The sequence below is a fragment of the Vidua chalybeata genome, chromosome 4, assembly GCF_026979565.1.
Source record: "Vidua chalybeata isolate OUT-0048 chromosome 4, bVidCha1 merged haplotype, whole genome shotgun sequence".
Classification (NCBI taxonomy): Eukaryota; Metazoa; Chordata; class Aves; order Passeriformes; family Viduidae; genus Vidua; species Vidua chalybeata.
The window spans coordinates 48847852-48858879 of NC_071533.1; the positions used below are offsets into that span (position 1 = coordinate 48847852).

Below are 11028 nucleotides of genomic sequence, written 5' to 3' on the forward strand. Positions count from 1 at the left end.
GGTTTGACACTGGCGCAATGCTAGTGCTTTTATGAAAATACACCTTCCCAATAGAAATGTTGTGAGATGTTATTAGGAACAGAGCAGAGCAGGCCCAAGTTTAATGACAAATAAAATTTAAAAAAAAACTTTATTAGACTATTATTACTGTAGTGTGTATAAGATATACACACTAAATCTAGGATGAAGACTTTCTAAAATACTTTTCTTCTCACTTAATTTTTAAAATAACTACAGTGAGACATTACTTGGGATTCTTGATTAAGTTGTTACCTTTTAGATAATCAATATTTAATTTATCAAGGGAGAGAAGAGTCTCTTTTGTACTATAGATCCCCCAGGAAACACAGTTGTTACTTCCTGTGTTTCCATGTTATACATGGTAACTTCCCAGAGAAAATTTGTTAGTATGACACTTTCTTTTTCTATGTTACAGTGTTTTTATTACTATGCATGGATAGACTGCTTATAGGGTTTTTTTAAGGATGCTTTGCTAAGGACTAAAAGAGACAGCAATTTAGCTTCTCATCTTGGGACTACAGTCCCCCCCATTTTCCCCTGGGGCTAAGGGTCCAAGAACAGAGATCATCTTCTTCTTGAAGACAGAGGGCATCACTATTTCTTCTTTAGTTTTTTTCTGTTCTTGCCATTCCTGTGCTGGTGGTTGCCAAAGCAGGTTGAAATTTCTGCCCAGAACTACCAACTCTCACACTGGGCATCTTTCCCCCACCTCCTCTTTCTCCTCTGCTGGCAAATTTCCAGGTGCTGTCAGGCTCTCTGTCTCTTTCCCTTTGGTAGGGGGGGAATCTCCGCTTCTCTCCACCCTTCCATCTGCAGGAGCTGGCTCAGTTCCAGACCTTCAGCCCCCTCAGCCTACCTTGACCAGGCCGCATGGCTTCTCCTCCCCCACCCAGCCCGTGGCTGGGCAGAGGAGAGTCTGCACTCTCTGATGACCGGAACTAAAGAGACAGTTCCCCTGGGAGGTCTTGCTTTTAACCCTGTGCTCTCAGAGGCGTGTCTACACCGTCAGTGGTTACTCTAGGTGCTAATATCTAAACCTGACTACTGATTGGTTGGACTCAACTTCTTGAAAAAATTCACTTCCATGTCAAACCACGACATTGTGCTTTGAATGTGAGTCTTTGCAGGACTTTGAATAATTCAATCATATACCCAAGACAACATTTTACTGTGTCCTGCTGTCCAGTGCTGAACAGGTTTGAGACAGAGCAGGTAGCTCTGTGTCTGTATGAAACTTGCAGGAGCAGCACCAGAACAGTGCCCGATGGTTGCCTCGGGGCCTGGCATTTGACCCTGCACTTGCTGCAGGAGTCCCTGCCTGGTTCCCTGCTGACCAAACCTTTGCACCCATCTCAGAACTTGGGTTCCCAATAGGGCCACCTCAAATGGTTGCCAGGGTTGAGGCTGTGGCTGCCCCAATTTTGGCTGCACGATGCTGATGTCAGATTGGCCATTGTGACCCGTGCAACCAAGGCCTCAAAAGGGAACGCTGGGCTCAGGCCGTGTGTCAGTGCGACCTGACAACAGGAGAAGGCAGGGCAGGGACACTGCTGCCCAGGGACCAGAGGAGCCCCACACCTTGGGATCTGGGCCTGTGCTGCAGGCTCACCTGCCTCCCCCTTCCCACAAGCAGCAGAGGAACAACCAGAGAACACTGTAGTGTTCCTTGAAGTGACGACGAGAGGAGAAGGCAGACAGGAGCAGGGCTCACGCAGGGCTGAGCAGGGACTGGTGCCCTCGTGGCTCTGGGCCTGTTCTGCAAACTCCCCACACTCTTCTTTCTCCCACAGAGAGAGAGGACCAGCAGCTGGAGGAGACGGTGGCGTTTCTGGACAGGGACTCACCACTAACAGCTGCCATGTCTTACAGCAAGCCGGAGGGCCCTGGTGCCAGGGAGACAGGTAAGGGCAAAGCCGCCCTCCCACAGCCTGGCCCAGGGGCTCTTGTGGCAGGTGATGTGGGGCCCAGGGTAGAGGCAGGGGGAGGCAGGAGCTGCTCAGCCATGCCGTGGCTGGGAGCCTCCTTCCTCCCCAAGTGGGGCCCAGCTGGGCCAGGGGCAGCTCCTGGGACACCCGTGCCTGCAATGGCCCCTGCTCTCCAAGGCCTCCAGCCCTGCCCATCAGCCAGGCATGCAGGCAGGGACAGAGCAGCCCTTGGGGCCAATGCTGCATCAGCCAAACACCCCCGCAGAGGTGCTCATGCCCTCTGCCATTGGCTCTGTCCCCTGCAGCCTGCATGCTGTGTCGCCATGCAAAGGCTGACCCAGACATCTGCGGTGACAAACTGGAGAAGCGTGGGCTCTGTGCCCATGTGTTCTGCCTGGTGAGTGGCTCTGGGCACTCCCTCCGCCATTGCAATGGGCAATTTCTGCCTCTCTCTCCTCATCTGCTCATCCCCTTTGCTGCAGTTCTTTGCCACTCTACTTGTTCGTCAAAAGAACGATCGTGTTGGACTCATGGGATATTTTCCTAGAGACATCCAAATTGCAGTCTGGCGGGCGGCACAAAAGGTGAGAGCCTGACAAGAGCAGGGAGGTTTGTGCCAGGCAAGGTTTGCCAGAGCTTAGCCCAGACACTTGGAATGAAAGGCCTGCCCTTCTGGCCGGCTGTGGGACAAAGTTTGGTTCCCAGCAGCTGCACAGAGGCTCTGGCACAGGAGCCTCCTCCACCAGACGGCTCTGTGGGCTGAGACCCAGCAGTGGCCACATCCTACACCCTGCCCAGAGCCATGGGGCTGCCTGGGGAGGCCCCGAGGCTGCTGCTGATGGGGCTGCTTGGCTCTTTCCAGCGCTGCTGTGTCTGTGGCCAGAGCGGGGCAACCATCATGTGTTGCAAGGAGGACTGTGGCAGATGGTTCCACCTGCCCTGTGCCAAGGAGGGCGGCTGTGTCACACACTATATTCCAGATTACAGGTACCTCCTCCCCACTCCTGGTCGCCCCTGGGCGAAGATCCAACATTTCTCACTTTGCCCATCCATTTTCCTCCAGCACCTACTGCCATGAGCACCGTCCAGAGCAGGAGGTGGAGGCGACTCCAGAGCCAGGCACCAATTGCCTCATCTGCATGGAGCCTGTGGAGGATAGAAAGACCTTCAGAACCCTGGTGTGCCCAGCGTGCAAAAGGGCCTGGTTCCACAGGGACTGCATCCAGGTAGGAGCCATCCCCTCCGCCTCGGGGCACAGCAGGTGCTCAGCAGTACCAGGGCCTTGCTCATCCTGCTTCTGTTTGCCCTGCAGGGACAGGCCATGCGTGCTGGTCTTTTATCCCTCCGCTGCCCCCTGTGTAGGGACATTGAAGAATTTCTTGCACAAATGTTCATCATGGGGATCCGAATTCCCTTCAGGTTGGTGTCCTTGTGCCTGGCTCACAGGACAGGAGGTGCAAGTGCTGTGCTGTGCCAGGCCCTGCCCCAGCAGTCCTGGTCCTGCCCTGTCCCGTGAGTCTGGGCTTCAACTTCACGCAGGACTTGGAAAAGCGCTGGAGAAAGAGCAGGGACAACCTGTACCTCCATGAGGGCAGGACATCAGAAACTCATCAGCTTTTCCTTTCTCCATCAGAGAGCCAACATGGGAGGACAACGATGGCTTCGCGGATCTAGAAGAGAGGCACAGCAGGTGCACTGCCAGGGATTGCCTTTACCCGGGAGGCAGGGAGGAGGCAGAGGAAGAGGGGTAAGTTGGGGAGCCGCACCTGAGGCCCTGCAGGGTACGTGTGTCACTTCAAGGGCTCAAAGAGAAAAGAAACAGAAGAATTTGTCTGGACAATCCTGTGCTGTGGACACGTTGTCCATGAGCCCGTTTGCCTCCCCAGGCCCTGGGAACTGCTCCTGTGCTCCTCCTGTGCTGCTGAGGGCACCCACAGGCGCTGCTCTGGCCTGAGAAATCACATACAGAGCTGGGAGTGTGACAGCTGTGCTGGTCTCGGAACGGGTATGAGGCAAAGCAGCCGGTGCCCCTGGGCTGGGGACAGTGCCCAGGCTGGGCTTGGCAGAGCCCATTTGCTCCTGAAGGGCTGGGGGTTCTGCTCTGGCCTGGCTTGCCTCGGGCCTGGGTGGTCTTTGACATTCCTGCTTGGCCTTATAGCTTCCAGGGATGAGTCAGAGCTCAGTGGCCCTAGCCTGACCAGACAGTCAGGACTGGAGCCTGCTCATGGCTCCTCAGCATCTGAGGCTATCAGCCCCAGCTCCTGCATCCTGGTCCTGCCATTGAGGGTGGATCCCCAGTCTCCATCTGCAGAGACCAGCAGCCACAGCAGCCACCAACACACAGCATGGCAGCAGTCTCTGCTGTCTGCTTCACCGGACACCAGCAGCCCCAGCACATCAAGGTCAACGTGCAGCAGCTCCCCTGACCATGAAGACAGGGTCCATTCCAGACATGCTGGGCCTGGCTGCAGGCAAACCCGCTCTCACCAGCAAGGTCAGGCCCCAGATGGACCTGTCCGATCAAGGAGTCGCTGTGACAGGAGCAGGAGGACAACCACAAGGACTGAGAAGACCAGGCGAAGGGAGACACCTACACAGACATCCCCCAGACGCAGCCGTGCCCACCAGCAAGGTCAGGCCCAGAGTCCACCTGTCCGGTCCAGGAGTCGCCGTGACAGGAGCAGCCAGACAAGACCAAAGACTGAGAAGCCCAGGCGAAGGGAGACACCTTCATGGACATCCCCCAGACGCAGCCACGCCCACCAGCAAGGTCAGGCCCAGAGTCCACCTGTCCGGTCCAGGAGTCGCCGTGACAGGAGCAGCCAGACAAGACCAAGGACTGAGAGGCCCAGGCAAAGGGAGACATCGTCACAGGCATCCCCCAGACATAGCCGCTCCCGCCAGCAAGGTCAGGCCCAGAGTCCACCTGTCCGGTCCAGGAGTCGCCGTGACAGGAGCCACACGACAACATCAAGTGCTGAGAGGCCCAGGCAAAGGGAGACTTTGTCAGGGACATCCCCCAGACGCAGCCGCTCCCACCTGCAGCGCCAGGCCTCGAATCAACCTGTCCTGTCCAGGAGTCACCAGGACAGGAGCAGCAGGACAGCAGCAAGGGCTGAGAGGCCCAGGCGCAGGGGGACACCATCAGGGATGTCCCACAGGAGCATCTGTTCTCGCCAGCGACGTCGGGCCTCAATTAGGACCTCCAACAGCAGCATGTAGTGTCATCTCTTCTTTCTTTCCATCTTTCGCTGCCGGAAGTGAAGGTGAGAGCGGTCAGTACAGGGACCTTGAGATTTGCAGGTCTGTGAGAAAACCATATTAGCTCTTGGCATTTCTACCGTCAGGAAAGTGTTCTTATGCTAAATACCTTGATTTCTGTCTTGCCATGTGTTGAGTGAAAAGTCACTTAAGGATGTAGCAAATGAAAAAGGACTCTTGTTCTTGCCCTTAGACTCCAACCTCAGATGTTTCCCCACTGCTTACTCTTGAAAGTGAACCACTCCTTGATGGGCTTGGATATGGTTAGGGAGACATTCAGAGCAAGGTGGCTCTTAGGGAAGCTGTCTTTGAAAAGGATGTGTGCTGTGTTGCTATCCTTGAACAATCTCATTTCAGTAAAGCCAAAAGGAAGAAGAGAGAAGAGAGTGACACACTGCCTCAAGTGCCTGAAGAAATTACTATATTTACTATATTTACTATATATATATTACTATATATATAGTAATATATATATAGTAATATATATATATATATTACTATATATACAATTACTATATTGCTGCTGATTTAAAAGACTTGCTTGGACCTTGAAAGAACAAACCAGAAAAGACTGTGGAAATACCCTGGGACAAAGAGGATGCACAGGACTCTGTCCCAGATGACCATTTGGGACCTTTGCCTGAGAACGATGCAGCTCAGGAGTCGAGTGCTTTTAAGTTTTCCTTCTTTGGAGACACAGAGGAGTTGGGCATCAAAGAAGGTAACAGCAGAACCCTTCTAACAGTGCCATTTCTAAGGAAGAGCTTCTGGCAGGCACTATAGAGCAATATGGTGTAAAGAAGGTCAGGATGCAGGGGATTTTCAGCAGCAGAAGTCAGTAATTAGGCAGAAGCATTTTGATCTTCATTTCTGCTTGCCAAGGCTGTGGTGGATTAATGAGAGGTAACTCATGCTTGCATCTCAGGCATTCTGAAAGGCATGCTTTGAGAAGGCATTGGGGTTTTTGCTGAGTGGTGAAAAAGCTTGTTGTCATGCCCTGAATTTATCAAACAGGGAGAAAGGTGACACACCAGTCATATCAAGTTTCATAGAACCCAACAAGATTTTAAAGAAATTTGTGTTAATGTAGAGGGAGGAGCAACATCCTGGAGTTGACCCCAAGATCCACGAACATTCTGTTTGTTACTGAATTGTATTCTTGGACCTTTAGAAAAAGGAAACTGAATAACACATGATCATTGGGGTGTTCTAACCATAGATAAAATGAGGCCTTATGAAAAGAAGATGAAACAACATTAAATCGAGTCACAGTCCTGAAGGAGAGAAGAGAAACCGTGTGAAGTTATCCGAAATATTTAAAAAAAAGAAACCAATGCAACAAGACAAAGCAACCAGCCTCCCATACTTGTGCTGAATTCAGAAGGTATTCAGTGTCTTCTGAATGCAATAATAAATGTTTATGAATACAGAAGAGATCCCTAGAACAAACTGGAAAATCCTGGACCAGAGATGTAGCTCAGAAAATCCAGCAGGAGCAGATTCTGTCCTTCCTAAATCTGTCTTCTCCACTGTAAGTATTTGTCTTGAAAGGAGGAATTTTTCCTGACAAGTGGAGGAATAATCTGGTTTTGGCTTTATTTCTTTTTTGGTGCTGTTATTGCAGAGTCTTGCGGACTTGGAATAATAAAGCCGGTAAAAGTCACATGGGAAGAGGATTCACGTTTCCAAGACAGCAGTTCTGAGGGTGCTGATGAGCCTGAGACGTGAGAAATTGAAAAGGACCAAGAAATGCAAGTTCCATTTCTATTTGTTGTCTACTTGGCTGTAGTAGTTGGATGCTGTGGAAATATTAATAGCAGCACTCAGTTTTTAAACTGTTCCTGGAATTCTGTGAGGAGGAAAAAATGCTGCCTGCTTATGAATGTTTTCTAGTCAAAATTTGGCATCCTTACTTGTGGTCAAAATTGTGGTAGAATCCCATGAGAAAGTCCTGGTAAAATAAAGGCCAAGCAGATTTCTGGTTTTTTTTTCTTTCAGATAATTGTCTAATAGGAATCTGGACTTTTAGAGCTTACCAAAACATTAGCCACTTGACAGTTTACCTAGATATTTTGGATCCTTTCAGGTATTTATATCATCTTTAACTTTTTCCTGTCTTTCTGGTGTTACCATTAGGACTGTTGAATGCTCTTGTCAGCCACATATGTCCCTGTGGTTCTTCGTCCTAATGAATCTGGGGTTTTCTCTTCCGAATCCAGTGAATTTTGTATTTAGAAACAAAGAAAACAACAACCAAAGGAAACGTACAGAATCCGCAAAAATTGCAAAGCCAGCAAACAATTGCTTGTTATATGTTTTGTAGAATGGAGTCTTAAGACAGGCTTAAATGATGTGCATTTCTCGAGATTGATTCAACAACGCTGCTGAAATGTATTGCTGTGTTCACACAGTTAGCGCCTAGCAATCTTCCAGTCTGTCTGATTTACAGGGTGTGTTACAATGGAGAGCTCAGTCCTTAGCAGGCCTCAATTCTGGGGGAAGATGTGTGATCCTGGTGCTGAGCTTCTAATGAAACAGCTGCTATTTCACTGCAATTTAGATTGCAGCATGTTGAGGAAAAGTGCTGCTGCCTTTCATGGTTCTGTGTACACCAGGCTGCAGTAGGGAACATTTCTGTTGGAGCCAACAGAATGGTGGAGGGCAAGAGAACAGGAAGGATGTGAAGAATTGACTTCTGAAGAACATTTTTGCTGTGCTGTCCATGATTGTTAGAAGCAGCAGCACAATCTGAAGTGTTTAAGCCTATTAATTGGTTCTTTGTTTTGTGCAGAGGGTCCAAAGTTATTCTGTAGATTAGCAGACCCCAGTGAAGAAAAAGAGGGTTGGGAAGACAGACATAGATTATTGCTTGAGGTGAGTATGTAAGATCTGTTCCCTGGGAACTCTAGGTGAAAGCTGAGCACGGGGAGGGAATGCAGGTATGAATGGGCATGCAGAATTAGTTCAGGACCTCGAGAAGAGCCTCCAATTTTGTAATTCCCCGGGAACAAAAGTGTTTTAGCGTACCGGTGTGTATAACATCATGTTGTGTTGTCCAGTCAGGGAAATCACTACATCTTTGTCTGTTACAGGAGCAGCTACTTAACTATATGTCAAGAATGTATTTAAGAGAAAGAGTGAATTTAGAGACTTCTCCTAATAGTGGATTCAGAACCGTCTCTGAAGAATTTGTTAGATTTTCATTATTTTCCAGAATGCCGAAGGAAGCATAAGGATACCTGATAGAAAGTACAAGGAAACCAATAAACCTTTTACTAATTAGAAATGCGTCACTTTTGTTCCTTGAAGAAGTTGCCAAACAATGTTACTTTCAAAATCCCTTCAAGGATCTAACAGGAAAAAATACTGGCAAACCCTGTTAGGCAGTGTTTCCGAGCTTGGGCTGATGATCTTGGGTGCTGGGGAGCCACGGGAAGGCTCCACTCCTGACTGTCCGGCCAGGCTGGGGCCATTGAGCTCTGGCTCATCCCTGGCGGCTCTAAGGGCAAGCAGGAATGCCAAAGGCCCCCCAGACCCGGGCCAGGCCGGACCAGAGCAGTGCCCACAGACCTCCAGGAGCACACGGGCTCTGCCAAGCCCGACCTGGGGACTGCCCCCAGCCTGGGGACACGCGAGTGCTTTGCCCAAGAGCCATGCCCAGAGCAGCAGAGCTGTCACACCCCAGCTGGTTCTGGTTGGTGTGAGGCCCCAGCAGCGCCCATGAGTGCCCTGGGCAGCACAGGAGCTGTTGTCAGGGCCTGGGGAAGCACAGGGGCCAGCCTCTGCACGACGACACAGCATGCAGACTACAGGGACAGAGCCAATGGCAGAGGGCATGAGCACCTCTGCGGGGGTCTTTGGCTGATGCAGCATTAGCCCCAAGGGCTGCTCTGTCCCTGCCTGCATGCCTGGCTGATGGGCAGGGCTGGAGGCCTTGGAGAGCAGGGGCCATTGCAGGCACGGGTGTCCCAGGAGCTGCCCCTGGCCCAGCTGGGCCCCACTTGGGGAGGAAGGAGGCTCCCAGCCACGGCATGGCTGAGCAGCTCCTGCCTCCCCCTGCCTCTGCCCTGGGCCCCACATCACCTGCCACAAGAGCCCCTGGGCCAGGCTGTGGGAGGGCGGCTTTGCCCTTACCTGTCTCCCTGGCACCAGGGCCCTCCGGCTTGCTGTAAGACATGGCAGCTGTTAGTGGTGAGTCCCTGTCCAGAAACGCCACCATCTCCTCCAGCTGCTGGTCCTCTCTCTCTGTGGGAGAAAGAAGAGTGTGGGGAGTTTGCAGAACAGGCCCAGAGCCACGAGGTGTAGGTCACATTTTAATCTGCATGGATTTCCAAGTAGGGTAAATGGAGAAGATGGTGCAGTCTGCTATGGTTGCTTTGGTTTTTACCCTAAAACTGATCGTGTTTGTATGAATTTACCAGCTTGTTGTATTTTGCAACAGCCTGCTACTAAAAAATCCCCTTTCCAGGAAACCTGCACAGATGTGTGAAAAACAAGGTTCACTCTCCTGGTAAATATAGCAGTTTAATAAAGGACAATAGGATACAAAAATAAAGCAAAGTTTAACGGATGGTTACTTGGCATTCAGCCAAGAGCACATCTGCTCTTTTGGAGACACCCTCTACATAGCTTTTCTTTGTATCAGCCTATTGTATATTCATAAGCAACCATGCATATTTAAACCTTCCTCTAAACTAGTTTCGATGTTCCAAGAAGTGTTTAGCATGGCTCCTCCTCGGGTCCACATTTTTAGAGCATGCACGTTGTTTGGCTGTGCTTTTAGTCTGTTCTTATTACCATCTTCAGCTTGGGCTCTGGTGTTTTAAAATAGGTGTAACATTTTGCTATTTCGTGGTGACACTCGATCTACTGCAGAGGACCAAGCAATGCTGGTCTGTTGGCAGGTCCCAGCATCGTTCAGCGCACGGCAGCTCTGGCCCTGCAGCCTCGGTCAGCAGCAAGATCTGCGGGCTGGGACCCCGCAGCGGCCACACGCTCCTCGCAGAGCCCGAGGCACGCCCACGCCCTCCCAACAGCGCGGCGGGAACGCGCTGAGGGAACAGCGCGAGCTCGGCTCTGGGCGGGAGCCGCCCCGCCCCTCACACCCGCCCGCCCCTTCCCGCCCTCCGGCCCCCGCCGCGCGGCGCCCGCGCTGGCATGGCGGCTCTCAACTGCGAGGCACCGCCGTGAGCCCGGGAATGGCGCTGGGAACGTTCTGGCACTCTGGAAGGCGCGGGCGGGGACCTGTTGCAAACTGTGCGAGAGGTCCCATTTCCTGAAGAAAGGATGTCCTGTAATGCTTGAGCTTTGCGCACTTCCAAGCCTGATCAACAAGAAGAGACATTTAACCTGTGACACACATAGCAACCTGCAAGCTAGAAGTGATGTCCAGGTGTTAGAAAAACAAAGTATTTGTTGCTAGAATTGTCTTTTAAGACTCAGGGCTGGGCATGTTTCACTGATCTCAGACCCAGAGGGAAGTTGACAAAGCTTGGGAAGAAGGATGCCCACTGATAGTGGACACAAAAGATGCAGAATTTAGGGTCCATAAGGCCATCTGCTAGAACTGCCAACATAAGGAAACAACTCAGCAAATATGCTGAAATCAGCTCCAGCTGGGTAAAAAAGTATGATGTTTGAAGGCAACAGGACTTTGGCACCCAAATTATCCTGGGCCTGACCATGGGATGGTTCTGGTCACCAGAACACACAAAAAGTCGGTGCAGTGTAAGTGCTGGGCATTGTGCTTCAAGTACGCAGCTGAAAAAGCTGGTGAGGCTGTGCTGGATTCTTGTGTGGTATCTACCCTTTCTCTCTTTTT

General features: G+C 51.1%; 1 protein-coding gene and 1 long non-coding RNA gene across 2 annotated transcripts; both read left to right on the plus strand.

Moving 5' to 3' along the window:
* Positions 1-1524: 1524 nt before the first annotated feature.
* Positions 1525-6957, plus strand: LOC128786957 (PHD finger protein 7-like). The gene is made up of 12 exons (XM_053940728.1): positions 1525-1922; positions 2252-2343; positions 2429-2530; positions 2809-2933; positions 3010-3172; positions 3259-3365; positions 3580-3693; positions 3833-3951; positions 4105-5212; positions 5565-5928; positions 6427-6738; positions 6832-6957. The coding sequence occupies exons 1-9, from the start codon at positions 1880-1882 to the stop codon at positions 5166-5168; spliced, it is 1929 nt and encodes a 642-aa protein (XP_053796703.1). The 5' UTR covers positions 1525-1879; the 3' UTR covers positions 5169-5212; positions 5565-5928; positions 6427-6738; positions 6832-6957.
* A 248-nt stretch (positions 6958-7205) lies between these two features.
* LOC128786958 (uncharacterized) lies at positions 7206-8493 on the plus strand. The gene is made up of 3 exons (XR_008430521.1): positions 7206-7293; positions 7999-8081; positions 8300-8493. It is a non-coding gene; the product is annotated as an uncharacterized LOC128786958 (long non-coding RNA).
* The last annotated feature ends 2535 nt before the right edge of the window (positions 8494-11028 follow it).